The sequence below is a fragment of the Hypanus sabinus genome, chromosome 3, assembly GCF_030144855.1.
Source record: "Hypanus sabinus isolate sHypSab1 chromosome 3, sHypSab1.hap1, whole genome shotgun sequence".
In the NCBI taxonomy this organism is placed as follows: Eukaryota; Metazoa; Chordata; class Chondrichthyes; order Myliobatiformes; family Dasyatidae; genus Hypanus; species Hypanus sabinus.
Genome location: NC_082708.1, coordinates 90,468,280 through 90,490,974, shown reverse-complemented (window position 1 = coordinate 90,490,974; position 22,695 = coordinate 90,468,280). Strand labels below are relative to the sequence as shown.

At 42.3% G+C, this 22,695-nt stretch overlaps 1 protein-coding gene across 1 annotated transcript in view; it reads right to left on the bottom strand.

Annotated features, from left to right (window-relative positions):
• The window catches only part of myo16 (myosin XVI), a 502,924-nt gene that overhangs the window by 256,688 nt on the left and 223,541 nt on the right, over positions 1–22,695 (bottom strand). The window contains exon 11 of the mRNA XM_059963452.1: positions 10,241–10,306. Coding sequence (XP_059819435.1) covers positions 10,241–10,306 — 66 coding nt within the window. The remainder of the gene's footprint in view (positions 1–10,240; positions 10,307–22,695) is intronic.

Sequence of the window (22,695 nt, the reverse complement as noted above, 5' to 3'; positions counted from 1 at the left end):
TCATGTAGTTTTTTTGTAGGGTGGGGCAGTGGGAAATCCATAAAGCGGCTAGTTTTGATGGGAGGGAAATGTACAGAGATGACATGGCTGAGAAAGTCAATGGTTGACAATACAAACTGCCATTTGGCGAGGTTAATATTCAACGCATCTTGGCTTAAGCACTCAAAAAGTGTGTGGAGATGGGACTTGTGTTCAGATTTGGGCAGAATGGCAACAAGTATGTCATCCTGATGGTAGCTCCTAACTAGATCGACTGGAAAAAAATAACTCTCTGGCTAAACACGCTGAAAATTCTTGGATGTGTGGGACCGGGTAACAATTAGGGGTGGTGGCCTTGTTAAGGTGTCAGTAATCACCACATGGGTGGCAACTACTACGGGCAAGGAGAGCAAATGTTCTGCGTGCTCAGACTCAGATAGCACAGACATCTGTAGAAGGTGTGTTTTCAGCAATCGGTATGTACTGTGCTCGGTGGGTGTTCTAGTAGACTCACCACTCTCACAGTTGTGGAGTTGCTGAGCGACACTACCACATAAATAAATTTGGTGGTGTCAGCAGTGATTTCTCGCAGTGTGAACTGGGCCTCAGCTTGTACAAACCAAGCAAAGGCATTTTGCTCCCAAAACTCCAGCAGTCTCAAAGTGACTGTATTGGCTGATATGTTAAGTAACTCTGGAATTGTCCCAGAGCATCGGGGTCATCACGTCAGACCAGCCTCTTAAAGTGAACTCCAACACAGTGAGAGTGGTTGTGAATTATATGTTTCCAGCAATTACATTACCTACACAAATTATGATAGAAGATGGTGGTGGCAGGTGCTCTCACAACTTCAGAGTGAATCTGGATGACTACTTGAGTAATCAAGGTTTAGAAGACCATGGACTAAGTACTGGTAAGTGGATAGGCTTTGATGGTCAGAATAGACATTGTGGGCAAATGGCCTCTTCCTGCAATGTGTGACTCACTGTCTATAATTATTTTAATTTGATCTTCCATGCCATCTTTTGCAAAACAAATCTCAGCTGTTTTTTTTTAAAAGCAGGTTAGTTCCTTGCACCCAGCAGTTTTCCGTTCCTTACAAAGTCTTTCTGTGTACATCTTACATAAAAATTGCTCGAAACTCAACCTTGTGAGATATTGTAATGATGTTCTAATCATTTGAATCATCTTGCATTTTTCTGTATAAATTTTACCTCTCAAAGTGAATGCTTTTTAAAGTCAACAATTTTGAGGACATTTCTGCAACAGATACTTTAGTGCTTCCCCCACTGCTTTCTTTCCCCAAACACCCCCACCTGCTACTTTGGCAAATCTGGCCCATCACAAGTCTAATTACTTAATTGTAATACCTTTAGCTCCAGCCTCATCATGCACAACAGAAATCAGTCTAAACAACTTAAATACCTTCCAAGTTTCTGTATGCTTTTTGAGAGCCCATGATGGTGATAGACGGGTAAGCTTATATTTTCAAGCAACTGTTATCAAAACAAAAGGGTCAAGAAGTTCACCAAAACAAAGTTGAAATTGCTTTAAATGATCTTGTCTACACCACTGCCATTATATATTGAGTACTTCTTAATGATATGCAAAATCAAAATTTGCTGCCAAGAAATATAAAATGAATTAGCAAACAAAATTGTTACCAAAATATTACAGCTTTCATTTAAAGGAAGATAAAGTAATTATATGAAGCTCAAAAGGACAAATAATTTTCAGACTGCACTATTTGTTGTTTTCACAGAACTCTAAATGAACCTGAAACCTCACTGACAATTGCAACAGTGTTTGGTTACTGAGGTCACAGTTCTGTTTACACAAGCAACACTTCACTATTAGTTGCATGCCTACTTCATCGATTATCATTCATATCTAATATACAAATGGTCCATGATCCCCCCACACAGCTACTATACTTTGGGTCACAACATTCACACAAAGCCATCCATTCAACACTGGCAGTCACATCATCAAAATAATTCCATCTTAGTAGCAAGGGACCATAGGGAATAGTTAGGTGATCATGAGCTGAATTAGAAAATTATGTAGGTTGTATCACCTTTGCAGGGTGTTTTTTACTTTATTCTGCAACTTTGGCTCTGAGGAATGAAACATACTGATTCTTCATGTGGCTGAACTGAAGCTACAATTAACGTTAATAATGAGGATTCAAATTTTGAACCTTATGTTTTAGGGAAAGTAGATGAAACTCTCTCATGGAACATATTTGTGTGGAAAATGGTACAAACTACCTGAAGTGCTGATAACAAAATATAAAGGGCACCATGGTAGCTCAGCAGTTACAGCGATGTTATTACTAGTAGTGTTCCTCAGGGGTCAGTATTGAGATCGTTACTGTTCACATTGTCAGTGATTTAGGTAGTGGGATTGATGGCTTTGTGGTAAAGTTTGCAGATGATGCAAAGATAGGTGGATTGGTAGGTAGTGCTGAGGAAGCAATGTGATTGCAGCAGGATTTACACAAATCAGAAGAATGAGCAAAAAAGTGGCAGATGGAATACAGTGTTGGGAAATGTATGATAACACATTTTGGTAAAAGGAACAATAGTGCAGACTATTATCTAAATGGGGAGAAGATTGTGGTAGAAATGGTTAAAACTAGTGCATGATGGGAAGCTTGATCATTCTAGAGCAGCTGGACTCAAGACTGCTGATGCGAGTCAAGAATAACCTTGGATGATAAGCATAATACCACGAACTCCAATAAGATGACTGTTATTTCTTCAGTGGTTTGAATGGGGCACGACTGTGCAAGCGCATGAAGGTCAGCCATTGAGAACAGCGGGAAGAGTTCAAAAAGAAGACAGATTTACAGAGTGGGCATCGGAGGAGAGGGAGACAGAGTAGAAAGGCTTTGGCTCAACAGGGCTTCAGCGATAAAAGGTCAATGCGAGGTAGGTTATCTGTATAAAATAAAAACAGAAAGTATGTGTGTGAGGCCGGTGTTCTGTGCTCAGTGTCAGATGTGGGAGGTCCTGGAGACTCCCGGCCTCCCAGACAGCCACATTTGCACCCGGTCTGTTGAGCTGCAGCTTCTTAGAGACCGCGTTAGGGAACTCGAGCTGCAGCTCGAAGACCTTCGTCTGGTCAAGGAGAGTGAGGAGGTGATAGAGAGAAACTATAGGCAGGTAGTCACTCCGAGACCACAGGAGACAGAGAAGTGGGTAACAGTCATGAGAGGGATGGGCAAGAAGCAGGTGCCCCAGTGTACCCCAGAGAGTACCCCAGTGGCTGTCCCCCTTAACGATAAGTACTCCTGTTTAAGTTCTACCTGGGAGAAGCAACAGTGGTTGTGGCACAGTCTGGCCCTGTGGCTCAGAAGGGTCGGGAAAGGAAGAGGATGGCAGCAGTGATAGGGGCTCTATAGTTAGGGGGTCAGACAGTTGATTCCGTGGACGCAGGAAAGAAGCGTGGAGGGTAGTTTACCTCCCAGGTGCCAGGGTCTGGGATGTTTCTGATGGCGTCCACAATATCTTGAAGTGGAAAAGAGAACAACCTGAGGTCGTGGTACATATTGGTACCAATGACATAGGCAGGAAAAGGGAGGAGGTCCTGAAAAAGACTACAGGGAGTTAGGAAGGAAGTTGAAAAGCAGGACCTCAAAGGTAGTAATCTCAGGATTACTGCCTGTGCCACATGACAGTGAGTATAGGAATAGAATGAAGTGGAGGATAAATGTGTGGTTGAGGGATTGGAGCAGGGGGCAGGGATTCAGATTTCTGGATCATTAGGACTTCTTCTGGGCATGTGTGACCTGTACAAAAAGGATGGGTTGTACTTGAATCCGAGGGGGACCAATATCCTGGTGGGGAGGCTTGCAAAGGCTATTGGGGAGAGTTTAAACTAGAGTTGCTGGGGGGTGGGAACCGAACTGAAGTGACGGAGGAAAGGGAAATTGGCTCACAAATAGAGAAAGCTTGGAGACAGTGCGAAAGGGAGGATAGGCAGGTGATAGAGAAGGGATGCACTCAGACCAACGGTTTGAGATGTGTCTATTTTAATGTGAGGAGTATTGTGAATAAAGTGGATGAGCTTAGAGCGTGGATCAGCACTTGATGTTATGGCCAATACATAGACTTGAATGTTGCAGGGGCAGGAATGGCTACTTCAAGTGCCAGGCTTTGGATGTTTCAGAAAGGACAGGGAGGGAGACAAGAGGTGTGGGTGTGGCACTGTTGATCAGAGATAGAGTCGCGGCTGCAGAAAAGGCGGAGTCATGAGCAGTTGTCTATGGAGTCTCTGTGGGTGGAAGTTAGGAATAGGAAGCGGTCAATAACTCTACTGGGCGTTTTTTATAGGCCACCCAAAAGTAACAGGGACATCAAGGAGCAGATAGGGAGACAGATTCTGGAAAGGAGTAATGATAACAGGGTTGTTGTGGGAGATTTTAATTTCCCAACTATTGATTGGCATCTCCTGACACAAATTGTAGATGAACCTACAAGTGGAGAGGTGGTACTTGATCTGGTATTGGGAAATGAACCTGGTCAGGTGTCAGGTCTCTCAGTGGGAGAACATTTTGGAGATGGTGATCACAATTCTATCTCCTTTACCATAGCATTGGAGAGGGATAGGAACAGATAAGTTAGGGAAACATTTAATTGGAATAAGGGGAAATATGAGGCTATCAGGCAGGAACTTGGCAGCATAAATTGGAAACAGATGTTCTCAGAGAAGCGTACGGAAAAAATGTGACAAATGTTCAGGAGATATCTGTGTGGGGTTCTGAGTAGGTATGTTCCAATGAGACATGGAAAGGATTATAGGGTACAAGATCCGTGGTGTATAAAGGCTGTTGTAAATCTAGTCAAGAAGAAAAGAAGGTTCTAAAAGCTAGGTAATGATAGGAATCTAGAAGATTATAAAGCTAGCAGGAAGGAGCTTAAGAATGAAATTAGGAGAGCCAGAAGGGGCCATGAGAAGGCCTTGGCGGACAGGATTAGAGAAAACCCCAAAGCATTCTACAAGTATGTGAAGAGCAAGAGGATAAAACGTAGGAAAATAGGACCAATCAAGTGTGACTGTGGAAAAGTGTGTATGGAACCTGAGGTCATAGCGAAGGCACTTAATGAATACTTTGCTTCAGTATTCACTATGGAAAAGGATCTTGGCAATTGTAGGGATGACTTGCATTGGACTGAAAAGCTTGAGGATGTAGATATTAAGGAAGAGAATGTGCTGGAGCTTTTGGAAAGCATCAAGTTGGATAAGTCACCGGGACCTGGCGGGATGTACCCCAGGCTACTGTGAGAAACGAGGATAGAGATTGCTGAGCCTCTGGCGATGATCTTTGCATCATCAATGAGGACGGGAGAGGTTCTGGAAGATTGAAGGGTTGAAAATGTTGTTCCCTTATTCAAGAAAGAGAGTAGGGATAGCTCAGGAAATTATAGACCAGTGAGATACTTCAGTGGTTGGTAAGTTGATGGAGAAGGTCCTGAGAGGCAGAATTTATGAACATTTGGAGAGGTATAATATGATTAGGAAAAGTCAACATGGCCTTGTCAAAGGCAGGTCGTGCCTTACGAGCCAGATTGAATTTTTTGAGGATGTAACAAAACACATTGATGAAGGTAGAGCAGTAGATGTAGTGTATATGGATTTTAGCAAGGCATTTGATAAGATACCCCATGCAATGTTTATTGAGAAAGTAAGGAGGCATGGGATCCAAGAGGAACAATGCTTGGTGGATCCAGAACTGGTTTGCCCACAGAAGGCAAGGTGTGGTTGTAGACGGATCATATTCTGCATGGAGGCTAGTGACCAGTGGTGAGCCTCAGTAATCTGTTCTTGGACCCCTACTCTTTGTGATTTTTATAAATGACCTGGAGGAGGAAGTGGAGGGATGGGTTAGTAAATTTGCTGATGACACAAAGTTTGGAGGTGTTGTGGATAGTGTGGAGGGCTGTCAGAGGTTACAGCGGAGCATTGATAGGATGCAAAACTGGGCTGAGAAGTGGCAGATGGAGTTCAACCCAGATAAGTGTGAGGTGGTTCATTTTGGTAGGTCAAATACGATGACAGAATATAGTATTAATGGTAAGACTCCTAGCTGTGTGGAGGATCAGAGGGATCTTGGGGTCCGAGTCCATAGGACACTCAGAGCTGCTGCGCAGGTTGACTCTGTGGTTAAGAAAGTATACCATGCATTGGCCTTCATCAATTGTGGGATTGAGTTTAAGAGCTGAGAGGTAATATTGCAGCTATATAGGACCCTGGTCAGACCCCACTTGGAGTACTGTGCTCAGTTCTGATCACCTCACTACAGGAAGGATGTGGAAACCATAGAAAGGGTACAGAGGAGACTTACAAGGATGTTGCCTGGATTGGGGAGCATGCCTTATGAAATTAGGTTGAGTGAACTCAGCCTTTTCTCCTTGGAGAGATGGAGGATGAGAAGTGACCTGATAGAAGTATACAAGATGATGACAGGCATTGATTGTATGGAGGATAGTCAGAGGCTTTTTCCCAGGGCTGAAATGGCTAGCATGAGAGGGCACAGTTTTAAGGTGCTTGGAAGTAGGTGCAGAGGAGATGTCTGTATTATATGCAGAGAGTGGTGAGTGTGTGGAATGGGCTGGCCAGCAGCGGATACAATAGGGTCTTTTAAGAGAGTCCTGGACAGCTACATGGAGCTTAGATAAATAGAGGGCTATGGGTAAGGCCTAGTAGTTCTAAAGTAGGGAAACGTTTGGCACATGTTTGGAACCAGGAAGGAGGATGCGTCTGGGAGTAAATTATGAGTCCTGATAACAGGAACTGGGAGAACTGTCAGACTCACATTTAGAGGTATAGCATGAGTCCTGATAACATGGAACCGTGAGGACTGTTAGAGTTGCACTGAGAGATAGTAGACCTGTCCTTTAAATGACTGAGAATGTACTGACTATGGGATGCTAAACAAAGTTCTGTCAAGTTTTATTGTCTTTCTGTATAAATATAAGCTCGGTATAACCTAAAACTCAGAGCTCTGGCGGCAGTGGAGACTGTTGCAGACTCTCCATGGTATCACGTTAATAAACATTTAAAATGAAACTCGAAGTCACTCTGCTGTTCTGAGTTAGTGCTTGAGTTAAAGTTCAGATATCAGAGGTACAGAAGGACTTAGGAGTCCTCGTGCAAGACTCCCAGGGGGTTAATTTACAGATCAAGTCTATGGTAAAGCAATGTTGGCATTTATCTCAAGGAGAATGGAATATAAAATCAAGGAAATACTGCTGAGCCTTTTTAAGCCACTAGCCAAGCAGTATCGGCAACAGTTTTGGGCCTTATATCTCAGATAGGATGTGCTGTCATTGAAGACAGTCCAGAGGATACTCATGAGGATAAATTTGGGAGTAAAAGGTTTAACATATGAGGAGTGTTTGGCAGCTTTGGGCATGTACTCACTGTAATTTAGAAGAATGTTGGGGGGAAGGGATCTCATTGAAACCTACTGAATGTTTGACGGACTAGATAGAGTGGATGTAGAGATGTTTCCTATGGTGCAGATGTTTCCAGAACTAGAGGGCACAGCCTCAAAATTGAGGAGCAACCCTTTGGAACATGGGTCTGGAGGATTTTTTTAGTCAGAGAGTAGTCAATCTGTGGAACGCTCTGCCAGACTGCAGTGGAGGCCAAGTCCATGCATATATTTAAGGCTTAAGCTGATTGTTTACTGATTGGTCAGGACATCAAAGGGTATGGTGACAAGGCAGGTGTATGGGGTTGATGTGAATACGGGATCAGCCATGATGGAATGACAGAACAGATTTGATGGGTTGAATGGCCTAATTCTCCTCCTATGTCTAATGGTCTTATAGTCTTATTACAGCTCAGGGTGTTCCAGAATTCATAGTTCAATTCTGGTGCCATCTGACAGGAGTCTGTACATTCTCCCTGTGTACTACCTGGGTTTCATCTGGGTGCTTCGGATTCATCCCATTGGTCAGTAGGTTAATTGGTATTTGTATATTGCTCTGTGATTAGGTTCATGTTAAAATAGTTGGGTTGCTGGGTGGTACAGCCTGTTGAGCCAGATGGGACTGTTCCACACGGAATCTCCAAATAAAACAAAGATGATAAAACAAATATTTAGAAATGGAGCAGAAGGTGTCTTAATCTTGAAATTTCTAAAGTTCATTGAAAGATGGCTTTGCAAGTTATCCTGACCTTAGAATGATTAGCAAATCTAGAGTTATTTGTACATTGCTAAATAGTCATATATCCAAGATTTATGAGAGATGAGACAATATTAACTTTTTTCAGGAAGGAAATTTTGACTTCTTACACTAATACAAAAATTTCTGAGTGTGAATTTAGGTTGAACATTTGAATCTACTACTCACATTTCAAAATCATGGGGCTACTGATATTAATTATCACACCAATGACGTAGGAGTACTGTATATTGACTCTGCATTGTTGAATTCTACTGAGAATAACCAAAATTACATCTAATTTAACGGTGAAGATACCATAACCATTTAACAATTACAGCATGGAAACAGGCCATCTCAGCCCTTCTAGTCTGTGCCAAACGCTTACTGTCACCTAATCCCACTGACCTGCACTCAGCCCATAACCCTCCATTCCTTTCCTGTCCATATACCTAACCAATTTTACTTTAAATGACAATATTGAACCTGCCTCTACCACTTCTACTGGAAGCTCGTTCCATACAGCTACCACTCTCTGAGTAAAGAAGTTCTCCCTTGTGTTACCCCTAAACTTTTGCCCCCTAACTCTCAACTCATGCCTCTTGTTTGAATCTCCCCTACACTCAATGGAAAAAACCTATCCACATCAACTCTATCTATTCCCTCATAATTTTAAATACCTCTATTAAGTCCCCCCCCCCCCCAATCTTCTACACTCCAAAGAATAAAGACCTAACTTATTCAGCCTTTCTATATAACTTAGGTAATGAAACCCTGGTAACATTCTAGTAAGTCTCCTCTGTACTCTCTCTATTTTGTTGACATCTTTCCTATAGAACTGTGCAGAACTGTACACAATACTCCAAATTTGGCCTCACCAATTCCATGTACAATTTTAACATTACATCCCAACTCCTATACTCAATGCTCTGATTTATAAAGGCCAGCATACCAAAAGCTTTCTTCACCACCGTATCCACATGAGATTCCACCTTCAAGGAACTATGCACCATTATTCCTAGATCACTCTGTTCTACTGTATTCCTCAATGCCCTACCATTTACCATGTAGGTCCTACTTTGATTAATCCTACCAAAGTGTAGCACCTCACACTTATCAGCCTTAAACTCCATCTGCAATTTTTCAGCCCACTCTTCTAACTGGCCTAAATCTCTTTGCAAGCTTTGAAAACCTACTTCATTACCCACAACACCACTTATCTTAGGATCATCTGCATACTTACTAATCCAATTTACCACCCCATCATCCAGATCATTAGTGTATATGACAAGCAACATTGGACCCAGTACAGATCCCTAAGGTACATCATTAGTCACCAGCCTCCAACCTGACAAACTGTCATCCACCAATAATCTGTGGCATCTCCTATCCAGCCACTGTTGAATCTATTTTACTACTTCAATATTAATACCTAACCTTGTGGAACCTTGTCAAAGGCCTTACTGAAGTCCATATAGACAGCATCCACTGCTTTACCCTCGTCAACATTCCTAGTAACCTCTTCAAACAATTCAATAAGATTTGTCAAACATGACCTTCCATGCATAAATCCATGTTGACTATTCCTAGTCAGACCCTGTCTACCCAGATAATTATATATACCATCTCTAAGAATACTTTCCATTAATTTACCCACCACTGATGTCAAACTTACAGGCCTATGATTGCTAGGTTTACTCTTAGAACCCTTTTTAAACAATGAAACAACATGAGCAATATGCCAATCCTCCAGCACCATCCCTGTTTCTAATGACATTTGAGATATTTCTGTCAGAGCCCCTGCTATTTCTACACTAACCTCCCTCTAGGTCCCAGGGAATATCTTGTCAGGATCTGGAGACTTATCCACTTTTACATTCCTTAAAAGCGCCAGTACTTCCTCTTCTTTAATCATCATAGTTTCCATAACTCCCTACTTGTTTCCTTTACCACACAATTCAATATCCTTCTTAGTGAATACCAAAGCAAAGAAATGGTTCAAAATCTTCCCCATCTCTTTTGGCTCCCAATACTGTGCAAAAATTGTTAATCTCATTTAAATTCAGTAATAAAGTGGTACTTACCATGGTGGAATAGATTGAAAGTTCCTTATATGGATTTACCAGCAGCAAAATATGTCCAATGTACGTCTGTAAAAAAAAGTCTGCAGTGAGTTTGTTGAATGCCTACGAGATGGCTTTCGAGAGCAGTTTGTTGTTGAGCCTATTAGGGGATCAGCTATACTGGACTGGTGTTATGTAATGAACCAAAGGCGATTAGTGAGCTTAAGGTAAAGGGACCCTTAGAAGGCAGTGATAACAATATGATCGAGTTCAACTTGAAATTTGATAGGGGGAAAGTAAAGTCTGACACAGCAGTATTTCAGTAAAGGAGATTACTGTGGTATGAGAGAGGAACAGTTCAAACTAAATTGGAAGGAGATGCTGGCAGGGAAGACAGCAGAGCAGCAATGGCGCAGGTTTCTGGTAAAAATGAGGAAGGTGCAGGATAGAGGTATTCCAAAATGAAGAAATGCTCAAATGGCAAAATAATACAACCAAGGCTGACAAGGGAAGAGAAAGCTAATGTAAATGCAAAAGGGAGGACATACAACAAAACAAAAATTAGTGGAAAGATAGAGGGATTGGAAAGTTTTTAAAAACCTACAGAGAGCAACTAAAAGGTTCATTAGGAGAGAAAAGATGAAATAGGAAAGTAAACTAGCAAAGAATATTAAAGTGGATAGTAAAAGCTTTTTCCAAGTATGTTAGAATTAAAGGAGAAATGAGAGTAGATACAGGACTGCTAGAAAATAAGGTTAGAGAAATAATAACAGGGGACAAGGAGATGGCAGATAAAGTAAATGAGTATTTTGCATCAGTCTTCACTGTGAAATACACTAGTAGTGTGCCAGATGTTGAAGGGCGTGAAGGAAGAGAAGTGAGTGCAGTTACTATTAAAAGGGAGAAGGTGCTCAAAAGCTGAAAGACCTAAGGGTACATAAGTCACTCAGATCAGATAACTGCACCCTAGGGTTCTGAAGGAGGTAGTGGTAGAGATTGTGGAGGATTTAATAGTGATCTTTCAAAAATCATTAGACTCTGGCATGTTGCCAGAGGACTGAAAAATTCTAAATGTCACTCCACTCCAAGTTCCTGGCATGGTTAGAGCATTGGCTGAATAGTAGGAGACAACATGTGAGAATAAAAAGATCCTTTTCTGGTTGACTCCAGTGACTAGTGGTGTTCTGTAGGGGTCGGTGCTGGGACTACTTCTTATATCAGTGATTTAGATGATGAAACAGATAGCTTTCTTGCCAAGTTTGCAGATGATATGAAGGTTGGTTAAGGGGCAGGTTGTGTTGTGGAAATAGATAGGCTGCAGAATGTCTTAGACAGATTAGGAGAATGGAAAAGAAAGTGACAAATGAAATACAATGGTGGAAAATGCATGGTCGTGCACTTTGGCAGTAGAAATAAATGTGCAAACTATTTTCTAAACGGGGAGAAAATCCAAAAAGCTGAGATGCAAAGGGACTTGGGAGTCCTTGTGCAGAACACCCTAAAGGTTACCTTGTAGGTTGAGTAAGTGGTGAGGAAGGCCAAAGCAATGTTAGCATTCATTTCACGAGATCTAAAATACAAGAGCAGGGACATGATGTTGAGGCTTTATAAGGAACTGGCAAGGCCACACCTTGAGTATTGTGAACAGTTTTGGGCTTTTCAACTAAGAAAAGATGTTCTAGCATTGGAGAGGATTCAGATGAGGTTCACAAGGATGATTTCAAGAATGAAAGGTTATCATAGGAGGGGCATTTGGTAGCTCTGGGTCTGCACTCACTGGAATTTAGAAGAATGAGGGGGATTTCATTGAAACCTTTTGAATATTGAAAGCCTAGACAGAGTAGATGTGGAAAGGATTTTACTATGGTGGGGGAGCCTAGGACAAGAGGACATAGCCTCGGAATAGAGGAGCATCCATTTAAAACAGAGATGTGGAGAGATTTATTTAGCCAGCAAGTGGTGAATTAGTGGAATTTGTCACTACAGAAAGCCAGGTTGTTTAGTGTATTTAAGGCAGAGATTGGCAGGTTCTTCATTGGATATGGCATCAAAGGTTATGGGGAGAAGGCTGGGGAGTGGGGCTGAGGAGGGGACAAAAGGATCAGCCATGAATTGAATGGGTCAATGATGGGCCAATGGCCTAATTCTGCTCCTATGTCTTATGGTCTTATGGTCTACAACTGATGGTTCAATGATTGGAGGCAAGTGAGGCAGCTTATGCACATTGACTCTGTCAACAAAACAAACAGCTTAAAAACAACTGTTTGCAATGTAACTGAGTGAAACATGATCTACAAAGACATTAGACTTTTTTTCTTTCAAACAATTGTGACAGTAGAATAAATACAGTATCTAGCATCTTGGAATACAATGAAACTACAAGGTCTTTAGATTCCAATTATTTTATGGTTGGATCCAAGACTAAGAAGTGCTTTGGAAGAGCAACAATTATACCAATGCCCAAGAAGAGTAGTGTGAGCTGCCTGCTCTTCACGTGGCCTTAGATCATCTGGACAATACAAACACTTACGTCAGGATCCTGTTCCTGCTCAGAGTTTCATACTTACATCCACTATGATGAAATGCTTTGAGAGGTTGGTCACGGCTAGAATCATCTCCTGCCTCAGCAAGGACATGGATACATTGCAATTTGCCTATTGCCACAATAGTCTACAGCAGATACAATCTCAATGTCTCTTCACATGGTCTTATACAATTTTAGCATCATCGTTCCTACAGATCGAAAAGCTGCAGAACCTGGGTCTCTGTACCTTTTACTGCAATTGGATCCATGACTAACTGGAAGACCACAATCTGTGTAGATTAGTAATAACATCTCCTCCTCGCTGACAATCAACACTGGCGCACCTCAGAGATGTGTGCTTAGCCCACTGCTCTACTCTCTATATACCCATGATTATGTGACTAGGCATAGCTCAAGTACCATCTATACGTTTGCCGATCATAAGACTATTGTTGACAGAATCTCAGATGGAGGAAAGAGGGCATAAAGGAGCAAGATATCCAGCTAGTGGAGTGGTGTCGTAACAACAACCTTGCAATCAATGTTAGTAAGTCTGAAGAGCTGATTGTGGACTTCAGAAAGAGTAAGACAACCAATAAGGCAGAAGGACTTTCTCCTTATAGGTATGTCTACCAAAAATGTGATTTGTATTACAGTCCAATTTTAACCCATATGCTACAAGTGTTTAAAGAAGCAGAAAAATTCCCAAAATTTAAAAGTACAAAGTTTGTATATGGTGCAAATCATCTTTATTATGGAACAATAATCATTTTCTATCTGGGAGGAAACCATTCACTAACAGAACTTGGAAAGATATTACTACTCTTCAAGATATTAATAGGGCAAGTACTATCCTTAGCTTTCAAGAACTGTATCTCAGTATAATATTGATAAACACTCACTTTTCTTCTACATTAGAGTAAGATCAGCTTGTAAAGCCTACGGGATTCCCTGGGGGTCAGATTTAAAGGACCATCCCATTTTAAGTTGGATACAGGGTGCTCCAAGACAGATAGTGTCTATGATTAATTAAACTCCCAGAAATACATGCCCACATCGGGAATGAAAGCCTGGGATAGAGATATCTGAATTGGGACAAGACTTAGACTGGGATGAGATTTGGGCTAATGCTGCTGGTGCTTCGAAAAACCCAAATCATTGGTATATACACTTGAAATCTTGTCATCGAGCATACCTAGCACTGAAAATTAAACATCAGATGGGACTGGTTTCTGATCCATATTGCTCATTTTGCCCCCACGGAACCTTTGGTTCTTTTATACATGTTGTATGGGAATGTCCAGGGGTTTTTGGTCTGTGGGGGAAGGTTATCAGTACTCTTACAGAACTAACAGGGGTACAATTACCAATGGACCCCACTGTATATCTTCTAAATGATGATTTTCACCTTTCCCTTACGGAAAAAACACACAAAAATCTGGTTGGCAGGCCTGACTGCAGCTAAGAAGATTGTAGTCCAGTGTTGGAAACCTCCTCATGATATTTCAGGTACTCACTGGCTTTGGAGCTTTCTGGACATTTCTTACCTGGAATTATCATCAGCAAGAGTAAATGATGCACGAACAAACACAATCTTAATGTGGACAAATTTGATATCTAACTTAAAATATCTTCTGTTAAAATAGGAATGCTCTGTCTGTGTATTCAGTTGGATGGTGGAAGGGAGAGGGCTGGGGGGAGAGAGAGGGGTGGGGTGGAGAGGGGAAAGGAGTGGAGAGGGTGCTGGGGATGAGGGTTGGGGGGTGGCTGGGTTAAATAGTCAAAACGTAGTCGACAACTGGTTGCATGGAATGTAATTTGTTGGTGTTGCAATAAAAATTAGTGAAAAAAAAGAAAGGGTAAGACAAGGGAACATGAAACAATCTTCACAGAGGGATTGGATGTGGAGAGAGTGAGTCATTTCAAGTTCCTAAGTGTGAATACCTCTGAGGATCTAACCTGGTCCCAACATATCAATGCAGCTATAAAGGATGTAAGACAGCAGCTATATTTCATTAGGGGTTTGAGGAGATTTGGTTACATTGAAAAGATTGACAAGTTTGATTATACAGTGGGTAACTTGCTCATATATGCTGAGCTATTGGAACAGTATTTTGAAGGAAATGAAGTAACCAAGATGAAACAAGTGGCAATTTTGCTGAATGCATTGTGTCATGTAGTCACGTAGTTTGCTATGAAGTTTGACTGCTACAAACAAGCCATCAGAATTGAGCAACACACACAAAATGCTGGTGGAACGCAGCAGGCCAGGCAGCATCTATAGGGAGAAGTGCTGTCGACGTTTCAGGCCGAGACCCTTCATTGGGACTAACTGAAAGGAAAGATAGTAAGAGATTTGAAAGTAGGAGGGGGAGGGGAAAATGCGAAATGATAGGAGAAGACCGGAGGGGGTGGGGTGAAGCTGAGAGCCAGGAAGGTGATTGGTGAAAGTGATACAGAGCTGGAAAAGGGAAAGGATCATGGGACAGGAGGCCTAGGGAGAAAGAAAGGGGGAGGGAAGCACCAGAGGGAGATGGAAAACAGGCAGAGAGATGGGCAGAGAGAGAGAAAAAAACTAAATATATCAGGGATGGGGTAAGAAGAGGAGGGGGCATTAACGGAAGTTAGAGAAGTCAATGTTCATCCCATCAGGTTGGAGGCTACCCAGCCGGTATATAAGGTGTTGTTCCTCCAACCTGAGTGTGGCTTTGTCTTGACAGTAGAAAAGGCCATGGATAGACATATCAGAGTGGGAATGGGACGTGTGGCCACTGGGAGATCCTGCTTTTTCTGGCGGACAGAGAATAGGTGTTCAGCGAAACAGTCTTCCAGTTTGCGTCTGGTCTCACCAATATATAAAAGGCCACACCGGGAACACCGGACGCAGTACACCACACCAGCCGACTCACAGGTGAAGTGTCGCCTCACCTGGAAGGACTGTCTGGGGTCCTGAATGGTGGTGAGGGGGGAAGTGTAAGGGCAGGTGTAGCACTTGTTTTGCTTACAAGGATAAGTGCCAGGAGGGAGATCGGTGGGAAAGGATGGGGGGGAGGGAATGAATGGACAAGGGAGTCATGAAGGGAGTGATCCCTGCAGAAAACAGAAAGGGGGGGTAGGGAAAGATGTGCTTGGTAGTGGAATCCCATTGGAGGTGGCAGATGTTACGGAGAATTATACGTTGGACCCGGAGGCTGGTGGTGGTGGTAGGTGAGGACAAGGGGAACCCTATCCCGATTAGGGAGGTGGGTGGATGGGGTGAGGGCAGATATGCGGGAAATGGGAGAGATGCGCTTGAGAGCAGAGTTGATGATGGAAGAAGGGAAGCCCCTTTGTTTAAAAAAGGAAGACATCTCCTTCGTCCTGGAATGAGAAATCTCATCCTGAGAGCAGATGCAGCGGAGACAAGGAATTACAAGAAGGAGATAGCATTTTTACAAGAGACAGGGTGGGAAGAGGAATAGTCCAGGTAGCTGTGAGAGTCCGTAGGCTTATAGTAGATATCAGTAGATAAGCCATCTCCAGAGATGGAGACAGAAAGATCAAGAAAGGGGAGGGAGGTGTCAGAAATGGACCAGGTAAATTTGAGGGCAGGGTGAAAGTTGAAGGCAAAGTTAATGAAGTCAACGAGCTCAGCATGCGTGCAGGAGGCAGTGCCAATGCAGTTGTCGATGTAGCGAAGGAAAAGAGGGGGACGGATACCTGTATAGGCTGCTATTGTAAAAGTGGTGCAGGAACATTTAGAACCAAAGCTATTGTTGATTGCAGAACACTTTAGGCTTGATAAGCAGAATGAAAAAGGACAGTCCATTTCAGTGTATGTGGCTGATTGTCTGAGCATTGTCAGTTCAGTGATGGGGTTAATGATGCACTGAGAGTTTGGTTTGTAGAATCTTAAAATAAAGCATTCAAAAATAGCTCCTAATTGAAGCACAGCTTACATTTAAATGAGCAGGGGAAATTGCTGTTTAAATGGAAACCGCAGAAAGAGATGCAACTGAGTTGGAGTCAGGAATGAAAGTGAGCATGAATAAAATTACAACATCTAGACAGAAGCTAGCCTGGGCAAACACACAGTGTGACCATTGTGGCAAGGGCTCATATACAACAAATACATGTAGATTTAAAGATGAAACATGCAGAAAATGCAACAAAGTAAGACACATACAAAGAGTACGTTGGGCAGACAGAAATAAATGGTCTGCACAAAGAAGAGAAAATGCTAAAAAATTAAGGTACACTTTCAAAAAGAGCATTAATTTGCATGCAACAACACACACAAAATGCTGGTAGAACACAGCAGGCTAGGCAGCATCTATAGGGAGAAGCACTGTCGATGTTTCGGGCCGAGACCCTGCTGTTGATGAAAAATCTGATAATAATGAGAACACAGGATTGTGTGGTCTTGAGATTTACGGTGTGAAGATTAACAATAGACAAGCAATATTGTCTACACCAGACATGAACAGCAAATTAATTAGAGTGAAAATGGACACTGGCTTGGCTCTTTCAGTCATTCCCCAAATGTGTTTGAATGGCATTTCAAAGATACCAAACTGAAGCCAGCAGATATCCAACTAAGAACTTAAAATGAGAAAAGGTAACTCCTGTTGAAATGATATCAGTAACAGTGCAATACAACAACCTGCAAGCCACATTGAGCTTGTATGTGGTAAAAACAGGAGGACCAACATTGTGGGAGCATGATTGGCTGAGACAATACAGTTTGACTGGAGATTCTTCAATGATTTACATGTCACATCCCCTTCAATGAAGCCATATGAAAAAATTTAGGAAGATACTGGATGATACCACAAATGTTCAAGGATAGCATTGAAAAAATCAATCATATCAAGTATAAAATGCTGATAGATGAAAATGTTGCATACAAGTTTTGCAAACCCCATTCAGTTCCTTATACCATCTGTGGTAAATTAGCCATTGAGCTAGATCTCATGGAGGCTGAAGGAATCCTTCCCAAGGTTGAATGGAGCTCATGGGCAACATGAGTGGTCCCAGTAGCCAAGAACAAGGGGTCTGTCATGATCTGTGGTGATTTTGGAGTTACCATCAACCCAGTACTGAAAGTAGATCAATACCCTTTGCCCAGGATAGAGGGTATCTTTGCAAAGCTTTCGGGAAGAAAACACTTCAGCAAAGTGGACTTAGAAACATAGAACAGCTACAGCACAATACAAGCCCTTCAGCCCACAAAGTTGCGCCAAACATGTCCCTACCTTAAAAATTACTAGGCTTACTCTTAGCCCTCTATTTTTCTAAGCTCCATGTATCTATCCAAAAGTCTCTTAAAAGACCCTTTCGTAACCGCCTCCACCCCACCATTGCTGGCAGCCCATTCCATGTACTTACCACTCTCTGTGTAAAAAATTTACCTGACATCTCCTCTGTACCTACTCCCCAGCACCTTAAACCTGTGTCCTCTTGTGGCAACCATCTCAGCCTTGGGAAAAAGCCACTGGCTATCCACACAATCAATGCCTCACATCATCTTATGCACCTCTATCAGGTCACCTCTCATCCTCCTTCGCACCAAGGAGAAAAGGCTGCGTTCACTCAACATATTCTCATAAGGCATGCTTGCAATCCAGGCAACATCCTTGTAAATCTCCTCTGCACCCTTTCTATGGTTTCCACATCTTCCTGCAGTGAGGCGACCAGAACTGAGCACATTAGTGGAGGTCTACTTGCAGATAGAGATGGAAGAAGAGTTCAAATTGTTTCTCACCATGAACACTCACAAAGGGCTTTATCACTCCAATAGGCTTATTTTTGGAGTGGCATTTGCACCTGCACTCTGGAAGAAAGCTATGGATCATGTGCTGCAAGGCTGCCTAGGGACTCAGTGTTACCTGGATGACAACATTGTTGCTGATAAGGACAAGAAACATCTCCAAAACCTCAAAATAGTGGTAAAATAGGTTAAAAGGTAATGGGCTCAGAATTCAATGCAACCTTGTGTGAGTTCTTTAAACCAGCTATCACTTACTGTGGTCACAGGATTGATGCACAAGGATTGCACAAATCCTTGTTTTGAGAAAAGTTAACCAGTGGTGGATACCCTAAGGCCAAAGGATGTGCCACAGTTGTGGTCCTTTTTATGATATGTCAACTACTATAACAGGTATATGGCTACTGTGCTCCGCCCTTTGAACTCATTACTACAGACTGGGAAGAAATGACACTGGACAAAGAAGTGTGAGATGGCTTTCTGTAAGGTAAAGGAATGGTGATGTCAGATACACTCAAACATTATAATCCACATTATCCTGTGAAGCTGGCCTGTGATGCCTTGCATTATGGTGCAGGTGCAGTCCTGTTGCATGTAATGCGTGATGATAAGAGGTTGACTAATAATGGAAATGATGATGGATTGTCCCATTTACTCTTGGAAAGGTAGCACCAGAAAAATTTACTGAAAAATACACTCCTTTTGACATGTTCTCCATAATGCAAATTGAAAGTCTCACACACAGCAGAGATGATTCAAAGGGAAACCAGAAAATATTGCATTGTCTGATTTCTACATGGCAGCCCAAAGTGGCTGGAATGTGCAGCAGAAATCCTATTTCCCTCATTTTTACCAGTGCGAAGATGAACTTGCCCTTGACAGGAGTTGACTTTTGTGGGAATTTAGAGCTATTGTACTATCCAAGCTAAGAGCTAAAGTGTTGGAGGAGCTATGTGCTACTCAGAAAGATTTAGGACAGAACTGGGCCAATCTCCTACACAGTGGAGATTGAGTCTGATATCATCTGGAGACAACACATTGATCAGTTGAAGAGAGTAGAGTTAATTGATAGAGAAGAAAGTTGGCTATCAGAGCCACTTTCTACAGTCTCAGAGTCAACTCCCACACAACCATGGAGGTGCTCTCCACAGTAGTTCTCTAAAAGTTTGGAAGTGTCTTTGGTGCTTCTACCTATTCTCCTCAAACTCCTAATGAAATACGGCTGCTGTTGTGCCTTCTTTGCAATTGCATCATTATGTTGGACCTGGCAGAGATCCTCAGAGATATTGACACCATACAGAAGGCTGGTGACCAGTTTAAGGTGACGTTTATGAAGCACAGTGATAACTTGCTGGCAGAGAAAATAACTATTAATTACTTTGTTAAACACACCTTTTAAAAAATGATCAATAGTCAGTATCTTCCCTTTTGGAGTTGAGCTTTTGAACCACCTTGGCATTTTTGTAGTGTGAACTGAAGTCTCGAAGCTGCAGGACAGTTGTGGTGTGGTGTATAGGCTGAATTGAGGCAGCAGGCCCTGGGCCTGAGAGCATTGAACAAGCTGAGAATTTAAGCACTGGGCCAAATTGGAAAGGTTGGTTATGGGCCAAATTGGGGAGGTGGGTCCCAGGCCTGAAAGCATTTCTGACAAGGGAAGTCAAGGACAGTATAAAATAAAAGAGTAGAAGTATTACACAGCAAAGATGAGTGGGAAGCCAGAGGATTGGGAAACTTGTAAAGAGCAACAGTAGATAACTAAAAAGGCAATATGGGGAGAAAAGATGAGGTACGAAGGTAAGCTATCTAAGAGTATAAAGGAGGATAGTAAAAGCTTCTTTAGGTATGTGAAGAGGAAAAAATTAGTTAATACCAAAGTTGGGCCCTTGAAGGCAGAAACGAGTGTATTTATTATGGGGAACAAGGAAATGGCAGATGAGTTGAACAGGTACTTTAGATCTGTCTTCACTAGGGAAGACACAGACAATCTCCCAGATGCAATAGTGGCCAGAGGACCTAGGGTAATGGAGGAACTGAAGGAAATTCACATTAGGCAGAAAATGGTGTTGGGTAGGTTGATGGGACTGAAGGCTGATAAATCCCTAAATCCCTAGGTCCTGATGGTTTGCATCCCAGGGTACTTAAGGAGGTGGCCCTAGAAATCGTGGATGCATTGGTAATCATTTTCCAATGTTCTATAAATTCAGGATCAGTTCCTGAGGATTGGAGGGTAGCTAATGTTATCCCACTTTTGAAGAAAGCAGGGAGAGAGAACAGGGAATTATAGACCAGTTAGCCTGACATCAGTGGTGGGAAAGATCAATTATAAAAGATGAAATAGCGACACATTTGGATAGCAGTAACAGGATTGGTCTGAGTCAGCATGGATTTACGAAGGGGAAATCATGCTTGACTAATCTTCTGGAAGCTTTTGAGGATGTAACTATGAAAATCGACAAGGGAGAGCCAGTGGATGTAGTGTACCTGGACTTTCAGAAAGCCTTTGATAAGGTCCTATATTGATTAGTAGGCAAAATTAGAGCACATAGTATTGGGGGTAAGGAACTAACATGGATAGAAAATTGGTTGGCAGACAGGAAACACAGAGTAGGAATTAATGGGTCCTTTTCAGAATGGCAGGCAATGACTAATAGGGTAACAGAAGGCTTGCTGCTGGGACCGCAGCTACTTACAATATACATTAATGATTTAGATGAAGGGATTAAAAGTATCATTAGCAAATTTGCAGATGACACAAAGCTGGGTGGCAGTGTGAAATGTGAGGAGGATGTTATGAGAATGCAGGGTGACTTGGACAGGTTGGGTGAGTGGGCAGATGCATAGCAGATGCAGTTTAATGTGGATAAATGTGAGGTTATCCAATTTGGTGGCAAGAACAGGAAGGCAAATTACTATCTGAATGGTGTCAAGTTAGGAAAATGGGAAGTATAATGAGATCTAGGTGTCCTTGTTCATCAGTCACTGAAAGTAAGCATGCAGGTACAGTAGGCAGTGAAAAAAGCTATTGGCATGCTGGCCTTTATAACAAGAGGAATTCAGTATAGGAGTAAAGAGGTCCTCCTGCAGCTGTACAGGGCCCTGGTGAGACCCCACCTGGAGTATTGTGTGCAGTTTTGGTGTCCAAATTTGAGGAAGGACATTCTTGCTATTGAGGGAGTGCAGCGTAGGTTCACAAGGGTAATTCCCGGAATGGCGGGACTGTCATACATTGAAAGATTGGAGCGAATGGGCTTTATACACTGGAATTTAGAAGGATGAGAGGGGATCTGATTGAAACATGTAAGATTATTAAGGGATTGGACACGCTATAGGCAGGAAACATGTTCCCGATGTTGGGGCAGTCTAGAACCACAGGCCACAGTTTAAGAATCAGGGGTAGGCCATTTAGAACAGAGTTCAGGAAAAACCTTTTCACCCAGAGAGTTGTGGATCTATGGAATGCTCTGTCTCAGAAGGCAATGGAGGCCAATTCTCTGGATGCTTTTAAGAAAGAGTTAGATAGAGCTCTTAAAGATAGCAGAGTCAAGGGATATGGGAAGAAAGCAGGAATGGGGTACTGACTGTGGATGATCAGCCATGATCACATTGAATGGCGGTGCTGGCTCGAAGGCTGAATGGCCTACCCCTGCACCTATTGTCATATTGAAGCAGCAGAACCCAGATCCAAAAGTGAGGAATAACTTGCTGTTTGACTGATTCAAACAGTGGGCCAGATTGAAAAGGTCAGGGTGTCAGGGCTGGAGGTGAGGGATGGGTCAGTATTCAGCTCACTACTCAGCAAGGTTTGCTGATCTTTGTGCTGAACTGAGGCTGTGGCATGCAACTAACAGGCTCTTGGATTGACTGTTGTGATGACTGGCTTTGTGACTGCAGACCCACTTTTGTAAGTTTCAGTTCTGAGTGCTATTTGCTCATTTTTATAGTTTGCACAATCTGTTGTTCTGGATTTTCTGCACATTGAGTGTTTGACAATCTTCTTTTATTAATGGGTTCTATTGTTTTGTGACTGCCTATTAGGAGATGAACCTCAAGGTTGCATAATGAATACGTACTTTGATAATTAATTTAACTTGAAGAGCCTCAATGTCAATTGCCCAGCAGCCCTCACTTCTACTGTGATGTAGTGCTTTGAGAAGTTGGTCATGGAGAGAATCAACTCCTGGACCTGGACGTGCTACAATTTGCCCT